The following is an 18,959-nucleotide window of genomic DNA, read 5'->3' as shown; positions in this document are numbered from 1 at the left end:
AATGGGTGTGGTTGTATTTTGTTTTTTTAAGAATTTTCATGCACGTACAGAATTTGAATGCATTTCCCTGACAGAGCTCCTAGAGTCAGATGAGGCAGATTATTAGCAGAACATAAAGCAAATACACAGTAAGTTTAAAATAGGAATGTTAGTTAACTTGCTAGATTTTTTTTATTTTATTGATTTTATTAAAAATCACACAACATTCCATACAAATAAATCAATTTTTACAAACATAAGATCAAAAACAAAATCAACCCCCACCCAAGAAAGAGAGCTAAGCCAGAAGAGTAAAACATAAAGCTAGTAAAAATAAGTAAGTAGATGAATTAATAAGTGAATAAAGATAAATGGAGAAGAAAAATTCTCAGTGCTTTAAAAACTTATTCTAAAATGTTATTGATCAGATCCTGCCAGGTTCTGAAAAAGTTCTGCACAGATCCTCTAAGTGAGAATTTGATTTTTTCCAGTTTCAAATAGTATAAAACATCAGTTACCTACTGACATAGAATAGGAGAGTTAGGATTCTTCCAGTTGAGCAAGACAAGTCTACGTGCCAATAGTGTAGTAAAGGCATTTACAGTTTGTGTGTCCTTCTCCACTTTAAGCCCATCTGGGAGTCCACCAAACACACCTGTTAATGGGTTAGGAGGGATTGGGACACCAAGGCTGTCTGACAGGAATTTAAAGATTTTGGTCCAGAATTATGTTAATTTGGTACAGGACCAAAACATGTGACCCAGTGAGGCTGGATCTTGCCCTGGAAACATTTTGAAAAATTTTAAGTGAGAGAGATGTGCTCTATATATAATTTTGAGTCTTTTTTTTTTTTTTTTGCATTGTTCACATTCATTTCAAATTTCTGTTGGAGTAGAAAATGTAGAAATGCACTTCAATTGTCCACTCTTGAAAATTATTTTTAAAAATGAGTTTATTTTCTCACATACACACACACACATACAAAGGTTCCAAAATCTGTGTGCATCTAAAATATGCAAGTGGATCATTTTTCACTGTTGATTAATCTACCATATTCGCAGAGCATCCAGCTCAATGAGAGCGTCCATCATAGGAAGGACATTGAGTAGTCTCATGTATGTTTATTGAAAACGGTAGACATTCCTCTGTGGTGCTTGCTGGGGGCCAGACTGCAGAGCTGCCTGCTGCTGTTGCTGATGGCGAAGCTGTTGGGAATACGGGTCCTCCAATGATTTGACAGAAACTGTGGTTTTCGGGCCGGTCTTCCAGACAACACCATCAGAGTCAACTACAGATGCCTCAACGGTCACTGTGTGGTTACCAAGAATTGCAAAGTTCAGTAAAAACTGTGTGCTGAAGTAGTCATTGTGCGGTTCAACTCTTTGCTCCATTTCATTGGTCATATTGTCTAGTGGAATCTAACAGAGAATAAAACATTGTATATATTAAACAGCTTAATTCCTTGCACACCCAAATGAAAGAAACAACAACAACAACAAAAAAAAAAAAAACACACACACACAAAATTCAGATTTAGATGCTAAAAATTCCAGACTGCTTTTTACCATCAAGGTGCTAAAGGAAAGTCCATCTCAGATAACAGGCTTAACATTTACTGAAGTGCACAAGTCACTTGAGGTTAGTAATTAATTTAATTCACTTTGTGCCATAAAGTCAGTGGATGTGCAACCAATGCACCTTCAGCTCCAATGCTTTCCCCCTCAAAACACACAAGAATAACAAAAAAGGAGAAAAATCTTCTGACTTGGCTAAAGAAAGCAGCCACCTTAATGAAGGTGCATTGTCATAGGTATGAAGGAGCCCCAGCAGAGTTTCTTTACACATTTCTACTTAATAATTATTTAGTTAAAAATATTTAGTAGAAGTGTGCTGAAGTATAGGATATGCAGCATTGTACATATTGGCCATCAGTTTTATCTGTTCTCCTCAGCTACTACTTCTGGGGGTCGAGAGCACACTCCATAACTGAGCCCGCCTTCTTAAATGTGCTTGTTGATTCTGTGGGCTACTTATGAAGTAATGTTACTAGACCAGCACATCACAGTGTACAAAATCATACTGGCTACCACAGACTTGAAATACAAGTAAAAAATGTCACTAGCCACGTTAAAGGAATACAGACACTCAAGAAAAAAAAGGAGTCTGATCTGCCAAGACTTGAACCCAGAGCGCTAGAGCAGTAAGGCAGTGTGCTGCCCAGATTACATTTCTGAAACTGCATAATGTGATGCAAAGACTTGCACATCACAATTCTGCCTAAAGTCCATCCTAAAACAACCACCTTTATGTTTTTTCCTTGTGAAAATCAGTCAACAACTTTGACTTGAAAGGAAAGGGTTATTTATGAAACATTCAAGACAAGCAGCAGCTCCGCATGGAAAGAGTCGGAGTGCATCACAGGATACACACATAATGTCATTACCCCATAGTCACCTTGACAGTATACCGTTAGACTAGGAGTAGAACCACAAGAAAACAAGCAGGCTTCACACATTTATTACCTTGTAGTCCTGCCCAGTCTTGTTTTGTATGGTGGAGCTGACGTTTAAGCAGACAGCTTGGATTTTACGGAAGAGGCCAGGATTAGAACCATGTTGAACCACCCCCTCCACCTTAAGAGCCAACTGTTGGTTATTCTGTACTGTGATTGGTTCATTGGAATTCCGGGGTGCTGGTGACAAAGCAAGCTTTATATATAAAAAGGATATAAACAAAGTTATGTTCAAGGAATACAACTGAGTGTCAACTTACGGATTTGGCAATTCTGTTAAGGGTGCCACTGGTATTAGGCCTGGCACAAGTAAGTGCAGAAATAACTTCTAAATCAATGAGCCAACCCCACACTTAATTAGATGATACAGAATCTTTTTTTTTTTCCTTCTTTCAAATAATGGTGTATAAGGGCCACCGATAGTAAATAGCAAACTTTATTCAATAAGGTTGACAAAAATATTACTGGAGACTGGCATATACATTATTAAAGAAGATAAGCATACCATTTGAAAGTGATACAATCTTACTTACTTTGATGCTTGTTGATTGCAATTTCTGGAAGAAGTATCTTTGAAAAGAAAGTGGTACCTTCAGCAGACCAATGACTGCATCACAAAGGCAGGCAGTGTGCTGTAATAGAAGGAAAAAACAAAAGACAAATGCATGCAATGAATTAGTATGTCGAGTTCACACAATAACTAAAAAGAATGCAAAGAGGCAAAAACTACTATTAAAAAAAAAAAATAATAATATCATGGATATCTGACTGGCAGGGGAATGGCAAAATTAACAAACAAGGGCCTTTAGGCACCCCACGATCTGCAATCCTTGGATTATCAGAACATGACAATTTATACAAACAGGAATGATTAGTGTTGAACGTGTGAGGGCACAAACAAACACTGTAACAATGTAAGAATTCACTGACTAAAACGAGACGATAACGGTACAACATATACTGTGGAGTTTGCCTTTCTAAAGACACAGTTTGCATGTTTTCCCCATGTCTCTGCAAGTTTTCCTTAAGGGTTTTCGTCCTTAAAAAAATAAAGCTGGAAACTCTCTGTGCAAGTGTGTGTGTGGGATGCCTTATCTTAGATGGTACCAGGACAGGTATCTGCATGTGCCAAAATAGTATTAGTGAAGCAGTAAATAGAGTTATGTTAAAATGTTTCCAAAATAAACTAAGAATTTAAATTTTTTTTTAAAAAAAATCAATAAATAAAAGGGGAAAAAATCTCAAGACAATACATCATAAAGGTTGGTACAAAAAGCAATATTTTAAAGTTAAAGCCACCACAAACTATCGACTATGATGCACATCAAGAGCATAAAGTGTTCCTCGACTCTACTCAAACATAACGCAGGTTTTAAGATTATAATTAACACCCCACCTTTGGTGCATCATTGACATTAAAAGGCTACAAATTGCAATTCTGTTCTTACCAGGTACGAAACAGGAGGATACTTCCTACTGAGGGATTCAACCTCTTCTAACACATGATTGAAGACAGCCATCATCCTTCTTTCATATTCACTTTCAGCTTGCACTGGCCCAGAAACACTGTACTCCTGGAAGCTGAAGACAACCAGTTACTTTATATATATAAAAAAAAAAAAAAAGTATCTCCTCATGATTGCTACCCCAATTTGGGGGTTTAAAACAAACAGGTAAACCACAATTAAGCTGGTTAATGAAATACACTTAACATTCTGACAGGTCATAATCACTTTTGTTATAAAAGTGAACAAAAGCATATAACTGAAAACATCCAGCTTTGGAAAAGCATTATAATTTTCCACTATGTGCTCTCAACAAACACACCTTTGAAATTTCTTGGTATCTTGATGAAGTTGCACTTTAAAACAAACAAACTCTGAATGAAACTCTGACTCTCTTACCTGGCTGATTCAGGATCGAGGATCAAGGCTTCAATAATGTGAGAAATCAGGAGGCAGCTTTGCTGTTGTCTGAAGTACAGGGTAAAGGGAAAATAGGCAAGCCCTTATAGTTAAAAGAAAAACAAAAGCAATGCAGTAATGTGGAGATGTGTAGTGTGCAGAAAACATTATCAACAAATAATACAGATGAGCAAAACAGACAAGTTCTGTTTTGCTAAATTCACACTAAAATTTGTTTTGCATGCAATTTCACAATGATAACACTCAGCCATTGAAGAGCTTTCTGGGTTTTTTTGCGGGTGGCAGGCATCTTCATTGATACTTTTGTGCTTATCTGCATTTTTCAGCTCACATTACACAAACCATTTTTTAAAAACGTGATATGCTGCATAATTTCCATACAGAGAATCACAAAAGTACATTAATCGAGTATAATACTGCGTTTTCTGCATAGGAAAAGATGCTACAAAAGAACTCATCCCTTACTGTTACCCAGCAATTTCCCACTCCAATTTCTCGATTCCTGTAGGTGGGGCTGAGGATATCCATGCTGTACGGGCTGTGGAGGAATGCACTAAGTATTGTTTCCATCTCTAATACATATTTAGAATTTCAATCACCAAGACTACTATCATAACTGGCAAAGTCAGCACTGAACTACCAGAATACCACAGCCCTTGTCTAATGGCTTAACAATATGTCTACACGTGGCAGAAAATGTGCTTTTAATTTATGCACAAAATGATAGGCAGATGCAGAGATTTACCACCGGAAAATACGTCCAAAGATTAAAACACCTTTCTGCCTGTGAAAATGACACAAATTTTGTTGGTCTCAAAACAAACATTCTTGAGTAGCAGGACCAAGATTCACTACAAGCTCAATGTTGCATGAATTGTTGCTCAACATTAATTACCAGTAATCACTGTGATTTATGCTTTATATGGATATGTGGAAATGTAGAATTTCTTACTGTTGTTTCATATATTACAAGTAGCCTTAGCTTGGATTCATTACACGTATAAAAATATTTTACCTTTCACTTGGAATGTTGCTTGCTTACTTGTTTGCTTTCTGGCAGTCAATCGCAATAGATAACATCTGCTTGCTATCCTGTTCAAATTCATCACGTTATTCAATCTTTGAACTTTTTTCTCCTAAAAAAAGCCACCAAAACACAACCAAGACCTCACACAGACAAGAAACTCGCCCACAATCTTGTTGTACCAGAAACTCTTCTCTGGATAATGGTCTGCCGTTCTTGGGCCTTAACAGCTATTCAAGATGTGAAGTCAAGCCAAGTTAGACTTTTCACTACTAAAGTTTTTGTCCTTAGTCATTTCATTTTCTTGTAGAGACTGATCTAAAATATGATTGACAAGAAATACTGATGAACTGTACAATATGCAGGAATTGGACTTACTCAATTTAATTTAGTTCCTTTTTGCATTGTGCTCGTCACGGAGTATAAGCTCAGAGCACATGCGCAAGTCTGAATTAATAACGGCCTTCAGGCTGAGCAACACTCTCAAATCACGACTTGCAGTGAATGAAATTCAAATAGCTGGAGTTCATCAATATTTAGTGTCTTGCTAGGAGACACAAAGTCTCTTAAGGGATATCTAAAATACTTGGCTATTAATCTAACTCATTAGATAGCAAGACCACACTACCTACACATGAACACTTTGAAACTATCAATATTTATTTTATTACAAAACAATCTTAATAGAATAGGTCCTAAAACGGAGGGAAATATGTTTTCCAATTTAAATCTTTCCATGTAAGAAAGCCCTAAAAACACCACACAGGTACTGTTGGGCTGAAATGAAAAGGCATTTGTCACCCGTACCGCTCATTGTCCAATACCAAAAGGATACAGTTCAACATTCCTCAGCGTTGCAGAATCTGCATCAAACGAGGACTGGTAAAGATCACTGTAGCGATTTGCCAAATTTCCAAATTCATCCATTGACACTTTCATCTGTTCAAAAAAGAGAAACATGTGCATATCAGGCTAAATAAAGCTCAGTGAGTAAAGCAACAAATCACTACACAAGTCATTCCTTCTGGTAGAAATTACCCCATCATCTCAAGAGACGTTTACCTTCTAATATTTAATTTATATTTGCTGTGCATAGTGCAATTACATTTTCCAGGCTTTCCTTGATTGACGTAGCTCTGTACCGTCCATGTAAGAATTATGAGGAAGGAAAAAAAAGATGCACCACAACAAAAAATACTACAATACTGCTGACACACTGAGTAGCTAGATTATATTTTGTGCTACATGCAAGTGTATGACTCTATGAGGCAGTGCTCACATTTGAAGTAGGAGCAGGGAATGTGTTTAATTGGCTCTTAAATATCAAATTGCTTCACTTCACTATCGCTTATAACATCAGTAATAGTACACAATTCTTACACCAAATGCTCCGGAGGGGATTACACAGAGTGTGGGGGTCATTTTGATTTCCACAGTACTACAGTGATGGATGAGCTTAATATGAAACATGCATCTAACATTAGCTAACCTTGTGAATTAACTGCTTTGGCATGCTACAAACCTGGGCTGGTACTCCATCTTCAAATGACACAAGAGCCTGCAGGCCCAGTCGGCTGAGATCGTTATTCGTGTATTCTGCCATCTTTGATTATATTTTTTTGTGTATTAATATTGTTTTTTTTGGTGGTAGTACTATTTAATGTACTTTGTGATGTCACACATTTGTCTTAACCCATCCCACCACCCAAAAGGATTTTAAATCCACAATTGTACATATTTAAACAATATTTTAAACAAGAAGCACTTCAATCAATTATTTGTTGACATCCTTATTATAAAAATAGAAGGTCATCTCACAAGGATTCATCCAAAACTATTTTTTAAGTACAATAACTGAGAATTCTGTGCGTCTTTAAAATCCATTGCCATAATTACAAGGTTTAAGTGAGATGAATTAACTAATTAGGTGTAAAAGATCTGACACATGTTTGGAATAATAAACTGGAATACAATTCAGAATCAAACCATAAAACTGAACATTGAAAAGATAATTACTGTATTATTTTATCATCCCTCCAAGTGTCATAATAATGTATCATCATATCCTTAGCAAATCCCATGCGTAATCATAGTTCTTTTCATTCTCAGATTGAGGAGGTATTGTTAATCATTTTATTAGTAGCTTATTACTGCAGTCTGAGCCGTTTTCGAAGCCCACTTCCAGAATAGAAGATAGCAAAATTTTGATTACAAATAAGGCAACAGCATTGTGGGGCACACCTGTGTGGAAATACGTCCACATCGTTGTAATTCGTTTCCCGACGTTAGGGCAATAGTGGTGGCAATGGCTGGTGGTGGACTGGTCTTCAGGCTGTTGCAGGTACAAATGAGCTGTGATAGGGCCTGAAGAGTGTCAATGCGCAGTTTTACAAATTCACACTGAAAGCTTAGTGGGTTTAAAGGAGTGCTTGCTGCCTGGAGATTAAAAAAAGAAAGACAGAAATCATATTCGTGTAAGGCTAAAGATAATAATGCATAATATTTTTGTATTATCTTTAAAATAGTATGTACTGAAAAATATGCCAAAAATAAGTCTGCATCAGACTAAAACTATGAAAAATGTATCATCTGCCAACATATTGATATAACAGGATCTTCATTTCCATACATGTCTCAAAAAAAAAAGAAAAAACCTTTAAATGTAACGCAATATAGCGAGGAAATAAGAGTGTAAATATCAGGCTCTGTCAGTTGTTTTATTGTTAAAATGCAAATTAATAAAAAAAAAAAAATTACCGTTAATGAAGCAATTCCCTTCTGATAGGACTTCAGGGCCTCTGCAATGGCAGCCATAACTGTGCTGTGGTCACCTTCCTGTATGCTGCTTAAGCACTGTTCAGCTTGTGAAAACTCCTTTAAGCTATTGAGCCAAAAGTAAAAGTGCTCTGAGGCCACTCGAGTCCGCAGGCTCTGGTACAGCTCACTCGCCATTTCATGGCAACCCTGACAAACAAAGAACAAATTTGAACATGCAAGCCTAAATAATGAGGTGTCACTTGTGCCACTGGTTCAAGTCAATAGGTGCCTGTTCCCCTTATATTGAACTTTTAGTCGTAGTTGCTTTGTAATGTGTACAAGTACCCAATAGGCACCTCAGATACAAACCTATAGAGAAAACTCAACAATTAAGTACTTTCTCCTGAGCAGTTAACTAGCATTTCATATTTCATCTGTTGGCAGTTTACCAGTTTCTTCCAGGCTTGCCTACAGTTTTTTTATTTTACATATATTTGTAAAGCCCCAATCCCCCCAACCAGATTCAACAAATCAGGGAAAGGCACATTTCTTGTTTAGTACTGGTTATGGTTTCTCGTCTTCAGTCTACTAAATTGTAACAGAGGTTCCATTAAACACATGTAAACACAAATTATAATTATGTTGAAAAAAAATCATATGCCCAACACATGACCTCCCCTTCATAAAGCTGTAACTTCAAATTTAATCATCACAAACGTTGCTGCTCATTATTCTAAAGCTTTCAACAGCTTTCTAATATTTTAAAGTGCCGCTATCTGTGCCAAATTTCACTGCGTGTGAGCAACTGTTTTTTGGATAGGGTCCAATGCCTCAGATCCTCACACACCACCCACACTCCAAAGCTGGTTAAATAGGTTCAGGGATGCCTACAAGTACATCCAGCACGTTGAAATGTTGACCGTATCACAACTGATAATGGCCTCTGTGCACTGTGATACCGTGTTAGGTAGTCCGTTTTGACTTTGCTTGCAGAATGGAAAATATATGCACCTTTTCCAGATAAGGCCACGGTTAACAAAATAATTGGGTTCACACAGTCGATCATCCAGATCACAAAGGTCCTTATTTGTTGAGTTTTTGCAGTCAAAGTTGTTTGAGGAATTTACCGCTCTAAAAAAATTTCATATATGATCTGCGGTTTTCTGCTAAAAATAGCTTGCTGAGCAGAAGAGTGGACTGTAGTGTACAGTTCATCTTGCCTTACACCATACCAGGTAACAAAAAATAATGGAAAGAGTGGGCGACATGGTGTTGCAGTGTTCATAGTAAAGACATTTTGGACCAAGTGAGGTCAGTATTGCTAAGAAGCCACACATATGCATAGAAAGGCAGGTGTATAATGGAAGGTGATTGTTATATGATGATTCTGGGGGCGTTGCACACACAAACAGTACCTTTATGAAAAATGATATAGGATTCAGTGGCGAGATGTGAAACGTAGCTGCTAAAGTCATGATTTCAAATTCAGATTCTGAAGGTCTATGGCAGTAGGATATTTTCACTACCTCCAGCCATCATCGTCTTAGTAAGTAGCCAAAGATTGCTAATGTAACCAACTTTGTTTTGATCAATGTCATCTTAATTGATTTGATTTTAAAAAAGATATTAAACCCTTAATTGCTTCTTTCTACCTTTATCAGTTATCAGCAAAGAGATGTAAACAGAGCCAACTACTACCCAGCTAACTCAGTTATTATGGGAAGATGTGCAAAGTATTTGGTCTTCTCCTATCCAGAATACAGAAATACAAAAAAACAAGCATTTTAGAAATGTCTAAAGTGAAAAAATAAGAACAGTAACAAGATATAGAATAATTTCAGAAATCTGCAGTCACTGTGACTGTCCATGACATTAATCTAAGAAGCTTGGGATATTAGAAAAAAAGACCACAGGGTTAAGATTCAGGCAGGAAGAAAGCATTTTGTGTACCACACTTGATTTCATTTGCTTTTCTTCTCATACAGCCATTTCTCCCTAATGGTTTAAGTAAACCTTAATCATTAGTAAAAGATGATGCTTACTAGTTTGGTTAATGCATTTTAACAAAAAGTACACAGTGGCCACATTGTAAAATTAGCGTTTTCACTGAAGTCCATACTGATAAAACGCCTCTCAAGGATTTTACACTTCTTGGTTTAGCAGTAACCTTTAAACAACACAAAACCATAATATACTTTACTACAGAGGCCTTTCAACAAAAATAAACAATTTAGCTTTATAACCTCTGTCAGCCTGCATTAAAGATAAACCTTTATGAAGTGTTCACTGAAAAGACTCACCTGATTATACAATACGAGCAAAGGCACTTGTCATCATCAGAATTCATTTAGTTCTGATTCATTTTAATGTGCTCTTTTATGCAGCGTGTTATGTTTAGAAGCCTGTAACAATTACTATCAACATGCCATTTGTGCAGTTATACAACATATTTGATGGACTCAGCCGAGAGAGTGGGCGATACATTTTAACAGCTCTCAGTGCAGAAGTAATTTCCAGCTTCCATGTTATCTTTGTGAAGTGTACTGACACTCACTGAGCAAGTCAAGGTAATGCCCAACAGCTCTGCATGTAACTACAGAGGAAAATCCCCCTTCACTTCAAAGGATAACGATCATTATGCAAGTATATATGCAGGGAGAAAAATATGCTGTGAAATATATATTTTATAAATTAAGTAGGCACAGTGTTTATGCCATAGCCTCCCAGAGTTTAATTTGCTCCCAGGCAGTCTGTGCACAACTTACACGTTCACCTCCTCACTTCAGTTCAGTTCAGTTTAGATGGCAAGAAAGCATAATACCTATGTTTCACAGATGTCAGAATTGTTTAATGTAAGAAAATAGACAGCAGGAAAACACCCATTCTCTAATCCACTTAGTATACTATTATTATTCATGAATTTATTGGTTTGTTTTTTGCATCCATTAATCTATGGACATGTTATGTCATGTAAATGTGGCAAAGAGAACACACTGTTAGTTTAGGAAATGCATCATAAACAGATTACAAACAGGGCTCAAAGATGTTTGATGAAGACTATTGCTCTTCTTAGAGAGGCATCAACCCAGCCTACAAAACATAACTTGAGGCACAAACGTCTGTAATAGGGAACATTTTACACTGTGATTACTTTCTAGAGGCACCATGAAGGTGCAACTCAAGGGATATGAAAAGTGCAATACAAAAATAAATGAAACCGAATGCAGGACATTTTTTACTATTAAGGGGTCTTTGATTAATCTATGGACATCAATGCAATAGATAATTACTTTTATTTTAAGCACCTGGAGATTAACTGGCGACATTATAAAAGTATTCAGAAGTATGAAGGTAATTGTATGGAGGAATCTAGTTGCTACTTTAAAATAAATTCTTACAACAAGAATGTAGGACACAGCTCTAGCATGGCTAAGACTGAATTTTATAAAAACTTTTTTCCATAAAGAAAACCGATTCATTGAATAACTTACACACTAGTGTAATAGACAGGATCTTCAAATTTCAAATTTGCTGGACCTTTGAAAGGGTTGGGTGAACAGAAATTAGTGTCCTAGGTTGAGCTGAAAGGCCTGTTCCTGGTAAAACTGATCTTAATCCAGTATTACCGAGGTAATAAAATTATAAAAAGTATGCATGTGGTGAATAGAACAGAACAACAAGACTGTGCCACAATATCCTTAATTGGTATTAACAGAAAAAAAAAAATTCCTAGGGCTCTTACCATTCGGGAGGCTTGTCGAGCAATTCTGTACACAGTCCACCCATTAGCAACATTTTCAAGCTGTTGCTTGATGACCATTTTCACCTCTTGTGAAAGAGACTTCTGACTGGCAACAAATATCACAGTTGCTAGGGAAACCTGAATGTCAAAAAATAGACCAAAAAAAAAATTGTACAGAATAGTCAACGTAAAATAATTATCAAATGAAAATGAGCAGTTGTCATTGAATATATTCACTAACCACTGCCAAAATTACTGTATTAGAAAGTAGAAATGTGGTATGCCCATTTTCGGGACATATCACAGCTATACATCTAAATACAGTGAACCCTTGTTTATCATGGTTAATCCGTTCCAGACTCTACCGCGGTAAATGAATTTTCGCGAAGTAGGATTCTTTATTTATAAATCAAATATTTTCGCAGTTAAGAGTATAGAAAACCTGTTTACGACCTTCTAAATACGTTTTTTAACATTATTAGAGCCCTCTAGGCATTAAATAACACCCTTTAGTCACCATTACACTCGTATTACCCAATATATTAGACAAAATAAGAGAAAATAAGACATTAGACGTTACAAATATATTATTATTATTATTGTACTGTACATTTAATTACACACACACACACACACACACAGTTCTTGCACACAACCACTAACCTATGAAGGCACGAGCTCAGTAGGAGAGTCTTCAGGTTGTAAGCTGGAGCGCTGATCGCACCCTCAGAGGACACAGACGCCCCTGGGAAAACCCCTGAAACAGCCGACAGTCTACCTTCACATTGCTCCTTACCCTTCTTACTTGCGCTATAATGCGCAATAAACCTCTCACGCGGTACTTGGCTTACTTAAAAGTATTGTGCAGCGCCTCTCAGCTTTGGAATTGGTTGTTTTGTTTCTCTCTCTCTATCTCTCTCTCAGACAATCTCTGCTCCTGGCGGAACTGTCATCTCTGACTTGTCATGGAGCACGTTTAAACTTTTGAAAAGAGACAAATGTTTGTTTGCAGTGCTTTGAATAAAGTTCTTTTTTTTCTACAACCTCCTGTGTCTCTGTGCAAATCTGCAACCCAAGCGTGACAATGTGGTGCAGTATCTTCAGCAGGTGCGTCGTTGTCTTCTTCCGCTGAAGGAGTACTAGGAGTAGGCAGTGGATGTCTGGGTGCGCGGCTGAAGAACATCTTGATAGGCAGTTGCTGGCGCTGTCTTTTCATATGCGTGAGGAGGCTTTTGTAGGGTATTGCCATCTTTGATCATATCCAAGAGTTTCACCTTCTCCTGGATGGTAAGCATCTTCCTCTGGCGCTTAGTTTCATTGTCAGAAGGCTTAGAAAAAGCAGCATGTTTAGGAGCCATCGTGGGGCTTAGATAAAAGTTCTCAGAAAGCGCATGTGTAGTGACGTAAGTGTGTATGAGAAAAAATCGCGATAGAGTGAAGCCACGAAAGTCGAAGCGTGATAGAGCGAGGGATCACTGTATATCGATAGCTATATGTTGCGCAAGTTACTACATTTCAGTAAAGGTCCCTTTTCTACAACTTGTTCACTATTTTTGACTGAATAATTGAAATTCTTTAAGAAAGTAGTATGATGGTTTGGAAGACTAACAAAAAAGCAACATAAGATAATATTCTGAAATCCCCTTAACCCAACACAATATCTCAATGGCAAGATTCTATTCACCAGGCACTGAATGCAAAAGAGGAAATAGGGCTTGAGTCTATCAAAGGCCCATCAAGTCACCCACACAGGGTCCAATTTGAGATCACCAGCTAACCTAGCTACCCTGTTTCTGGCGATGGTAACTCAGTGGCGGACTGTGCATTTCACACCTAGGCCTTCAGTAGTGCTCCATCTGAATCAACCCGCCCCTCAAAAACTAATTTATGGTTATAAAAACCATCTTAATATGCAGAAATACAGTATAAAGAGCCGTTGCATCGCAGATAGATAACTCCTGTAGCTACAATAAATGCCTTTATTGAATAGACAAACCAGGGGTGAACAAGTTCCTTTCTACTGCAGCTACAGCCCGCGACACACATAAAAAACATCAATAATAACTCAAATACTTGCAATATTATTTAGGAAAATCGCAACATTTTACTCAACAAAAATTCGGATTATTTGTAAACAAAATCCATCCTCCTCTCTCTCCTCAAAAACAGTTCAATTACTCTGTCGTACAGATTATCCGTGCGCTTCAGTTCCATCACGAAGTCCCTTTCTATCGCCATCGAAGCTAATGCTGAAAGTCGAACCTGCCCCGTCGTATTTCTGGCATAAGTTTTAATTCGCTTTAGGGCTGAAAATGTCCGCTTGACAGAAGCAGTGGACATGGGAATGATCACCGCCAAACATACCAATGTGTACAGCTGCCCCATGCTCTCATTCAGATTTTTCTATTACACCATCCTATCCAATCAACGGGTCTGAATACGGTGACGTTGCCGTACGCTTGCTAGAGGGCCCTAGTGACACCAACTCAAAATCTGATTGGTTGAAGCAACAGTTTAATCGACATTTACTTTGTGTTAGAGGGCCTGCAGAACGGATTGTGAAGGCCTCCAGGCAGACTTCTTTGACTTTGACCCTGCCTGGTAACAAATGATGACTGAAATGTGATTGGTTAAATGCTTTAATACGAAAATACATGTCTGGAAGCAGCACAACCATCGGAAAAGCTATGAAAGGAAGCGGACAGACTATTTGGAATTATTTAATAAGTATTCATGGACAAAATATAATTAACATCAGTTTGTGATTCAGATATTTTTTTAGGCCAGCAGAGAAGGCCTTGCAGGCCCTGACGGCCCACCACTGTGGTAACTCCAGTCGCCTGTGCACAAGTCTTAATGTTTCCTTCTGGGAAGGATATGCATATCACACACAATGAACAAGTAGGAACAGGACACAAACCCAGGAAGCTGGATCGATAAAGCAGCAGAACTTTCTTACCATGCTGTCCAACTGACAAGAAAAATGTTTTATTTTAATAACATGGAAGAAAAAAAAAAAAAGAAGATTTTACACTGTCTCTACCAGGAACACTGTATCACACCCAATACCTGTTTCCCTACACTGGTACCAGCCATAAAGCTGAAGCAAGAATGTCATGTTAAAAGACAATATATCAGTTTAAAAGTTTTCTTCAATGTAATTCTCAATGAGAAAGTCTGCAGATGTCTTGCCTTATCTTGATTAACTCAGCAGAACAGACTCGGGCGACTAGCTGAAAAGCTGCATAAATTTCAGTTTAGCTCAGCAACTCAAAAAAGTGCCCCTCCTGGGGCAACTGGCGCCATGCAAAAATAAGTCCTTTATCTGTATATATATCTCTGATCTACTATTTAGCAGAAATGGTTTTATGCATCACTGAAACCTTAACAAAAACAGCAATGTTCACTTGCTCTGCCACTGGTCAATTTTCACCCTTTTGTATAACTGAAAATATCTCATTGAAACTTCTAACTTTCTTTCCTGTAGAAACAAACAACACTGTCCAATAAAGAAATAAAGATGCAAGTAAATGACAAAGTGAAGGAAACACCAGAGAAAATGAAAGATGCAAATGATACTGAAAGAAGCCGATTTGAGAGCTGGAGGAAATCCTTCTCTATTAGATCTACCGTTACCCAATTTTCCTGAATTTTATCCGATTAACAGCAGTGTTAATACCTGCAATAATCAACATAAAGCAGCAGTCCATTCACGCTTCCTGCCACAAATAAAAAGGAAGGAGGCCTAACTGCTCATTATATTGGCTACCATGATGCCATGAAGTTTTGTGAGGAAGCCAATTGTTGGACTACATTTGCCAGGAGCTGTAATGTAGTTTCATGAGGAAAAATAACTCAAGTGACAATATTGTCTAAGAGAACTGGCAATCTATGCATTGATTAAAAAGGAGGGAATACACTGACAAGCTGCTCTCAAACAGTCGTACCACCTTATTAGACAAGAACAGTTCTCTTATCATTGGCTAAGACAGAAGTACTCATGCGTGTTTGGGTGGTTGTCGTCATTGTTTATTTCTTTAGCTTCAGTAAAGTCTTAAGTTCCCACAGAGCACAAATAAAGTGCTATCTATGTGTCATTGATCTGAAACAATAACCTGATTTCACGGACACCACAAAGATTCTTATAAATTATACTGTTGTCACTCTATAGACACTTGTTCTTAGAAATGTTTCTTTTATATGGAAATGGTGTTTTATAGTAAAAACAATACAGACATGAGTAAGAGCTAACATAAATCTGTGGCCCAGCTATCACTTTTTAGTTTACAGAACCCCAAATTACATTAAGTTCCTTCAGGAAACATTGCAGTAAAGGAAATGATCTTCCATTCCTGGTATGGTGTCTTTGATTTTGAGTGTATTTGACAGACCATTTTGTTTAGTTGTGCACATTCTTGAGATTTTTTTAATTTGAAAGTTAAATATTAAATGTGATAAAACATTTTGGTTAAAAATTAAAAGAAAATGACAAAAAAAAGTTTAGATTTGGTAAAAACCTGACCAAAATTGGAAATCAAATGTGGTCTTACCAGGAGCTCCTGCTGCTTGTCAGTAGCAGAACGGCCAATTAGTCTGTAAAGTTCCATTAAGTCTCCCAACATTCCTTCTCCTAGGACAGGAAGCTGCATGGCGATAGCTGCCAGGCAATGGCAAAGAAAGATGCGAGTCGAGTCCTGCGCTATGTGGAGTTGGGTCAGGATGAACTCCACAACTGACTGACTCAAATGAGGACGGCATCTCACCAGCTTCACCATCACAGTCAAAGCAGTCTGTGAAAACATTGCAAATTTCAGACAGGACCGTGTAAGCTCAAATAGAAATTCCAGAATATTGTATTTTAAACAAAAAGCATTAACAAGAAATAACGAGCAAATGAAAACAGTGACTCAGAAATAGGAACAGTCTTAAGTATGGATGAACCTTGTTTAATGTGAGGGATAAATTCAAAAGAGCGTAAATGTGCCTAAATAACCTATGACATTGTCCATAGAGTTAAACTAATATTACTTTGCTTAAACTCAGTATATGCAGACATTAATACCTTTAAGTACAAATGTATATCAATAAATTTGCTTTTAGCACATTGTTAATGTGAGCGATTCAGGTTCCAAGCACTAGGCTGAGATAGAGGCCGACATAGCACCCTGGATACAGTAAGTCCAGTGCAGTCAGAATTAGAACAGAGCTCCATTTACAAAAATCACAGTTCCCTAGATGAGCTCTACGCATGAGAAGATGCACAGGGTGAACAAAACAGACCAACAGTACTGGAGGTATGTGTCTCCATTTTGCTTAAAGCATAAACTGAACAGCCACAACCTAGAAACCACTGACTGATGAAATGAAGAAGTTTGTCTCACTACAATGACACCTGTCAAGGCATGGAGTATATTAGGTAGCAACTTCAAAATCAGTTCTTGAAGGTGAATAGTTGGAAGCAGGAAGAAGGAAAAAAAAAAAAAAAAAAAAAAAAAAAAAGAGGACAAATGTAAGGACCTCAGTGACTTTGACAAGGGACAAACTGTTATGGCTACACAACTGTGTCAGAGCTTCCTCAAAACAGAGAGGTTTCGTGGGGTGTTCCTGGTATGCATTTCTTAGAACCTACTAAATGTGGTGCAAGGAAGGTGAAGCGGTAACAGGGTCATGGGCACCCAAAGCTCATCAATGCACATGGAGAGCGAAGGCTAGTCTGATCTCACAGAAAAGCTACCATAGCACACATCTCTGAAACAATTAATTTTGACCACGAAAGAAAGGTGCCAAAACACACACAGCATCAGAGCTTACTGTGTAGTCGGAGACCAGTCAGAGTACAAATGTTGGCCTCTAATCACTGCTGAAAGCACTGAAAATGCAAAGGAAATGTCAGGTGAGGTTGGGGAGCATGCACCGGTACAGCGTGTCGCCACACCCACCACATGACAAAACAGCTTGAGATCCCAGTTGGCAATCCCCCAGGCAGACATACGGTCCCAGTCACACCCCCGGGAAACAACATATCTGCCGCAGCCGGATCAACCTCTGGGATTCATGCCACATGGCCATAGTGCTACATCCAAGACTCCCTCACAATGCAGGTTATGTGCACATTTGGCATTCCGTGAGAAATCGCTCATTCAACACAAAGTCAAGTCAGCGGTACCCAAGGATTCTCTGAAGAGACACAGTACCAAAGGAGTCCAGTCTTTATTAATCCCAATGGGAAATTCACAAAGTATCTATCAGTCTTTGTTTCAGGTAACTGGATAGCGTCCATGTCTCACAACCATATAGCAAGACAGGAAGCAGCAGGACTCCAAAAACCTTCGTCCTTTAGCTAAGATATTGGGACCGCCACACACCCCTTTCCAGAGACCTCATGACCCCCTACGCTCTCCCAATTCGTCTACTGACTTCACAGAAAGAGTCACCAAAGACATGAATGTCGCTGTCGAGGTAAGTAAATCTCTCGATGAGGTTGACACTTTCTCCACTGACCGACAGACACACTGCTGATAGCTGTGCCCAAGAAGCCATTAAAGGCCTGGATTTTGTTTTTTATCAGGACACTCAGTTTCTCGAGCACCCCAATCAGAGCTTCCATTGACTCTGAAGATCACAGTATCATCAGGAAAGTCAAGATCAGTGAATATTTCTTCACCAACAGATGCCCCACAGCCGCTGCACCCCACAACCTCGCCCAACATCCAGTCCATGCAAGCACTGAACAGAGTAGGAGTAAGAACACACTCCTGATGACCCCCCGACTCAACTGGAAAAACCACAGAAGCTCTGCCTCCACTCTGCACAGCACTCACAGTTAGGTGTACAGGCCGGCCAAGATATCCAGCAAATTCAGGGGAATCCCATGAAGTTTCAGTATGCCCCACAGGGCAGTTCGATTAAATGAGATGAACACTTTATGAAAATTGACAAAGGCTGCAAAGAAACTCTGACGATGTACACATTTGTGCTCCATGAGAACCCTCAGTGCCAGGATGAGGTCGATGGAAATGA

At 38.2% G+C, this 18,959-nt stretch overlaps 1 protein-coding gene across 1 annotated transcript in view; it reads right to left on the bottom strand.

Moving 5' to 3' along the window:
* Positions 1 to 934: 934 nt before the first annotated feature.
* ints7 (integrator complex subunit 7) overlaps positions 935 to 18,959 on the bottom strand; it is a 35,511-nt gene continuing 17,486 nt past the window's right edge. Inside the window, exons 11-20 of the mRNA XM_028820327.2 lie at positions 16,490 to 16,729; positions 11,940 to 12,077; positions 8,198 to 8,404; positions 7,682 to 7,876; positions 6,276 to 6,379; positions 4,396 to 4,464; positions 3,940 to 4,072; positions 3,025 to 3,123; positions 2,502 to 2,687; positions 935 to 1,397 (exon numbers count right to left, since the gene is read on the bottom strand). Of these exons, the coding sequence (XP_028676160.1) occupies positions 1,101 to 1,397; positions 2,502 to 2,687; positions 3,025 to 3,123; positions 3,940 to 4,072; positions 4,396 to 4,464; positions 6,276 to 6,379; positions 7,682 to 7,876; positions 8,198 to 8,404; positions 11,940 to 12,077; positions 16,490 to 16,729 (1,668 nt within the window). The 3' untranslated portion in view covers positions 935 to 1,100. The remainder of the gene's footprint in view (positions 1,398 to 2,501; positions 2,688 to 3,024; positions 3,124 to 3,939; positions 4,073 to 4,395; positions 4,465 to 6,275; positions 6,380 to 7,681; positions 7,877 to 8,197; positions 8,405 to 11,939; positions 12,078 to 16,489; positions 16,730 to 18,959) is intronic.

The sequence above is a fragment of the Erpetoichthys calabaricus genome, chromosome 15 (genome assembly GCF_900747795.2).
Source record: "Erpetoichthys calabaricus chromosome 15, fErpCal1.3, whole genome shotgun sequence".
Taxonomy (NCBI): domain Eukaryota; kingdom Metazoa; phylum Chordata; class Cladistia; order Polypteriformes; family Polypteridae; genus Erpetoichthys; species Erpetoichthys calabaricus.
The sequence above is the reverse complement of the archived record's forward strand: the minus strand, read 5'-3'. Positions and strand labels throughout refer to the sequence as shown.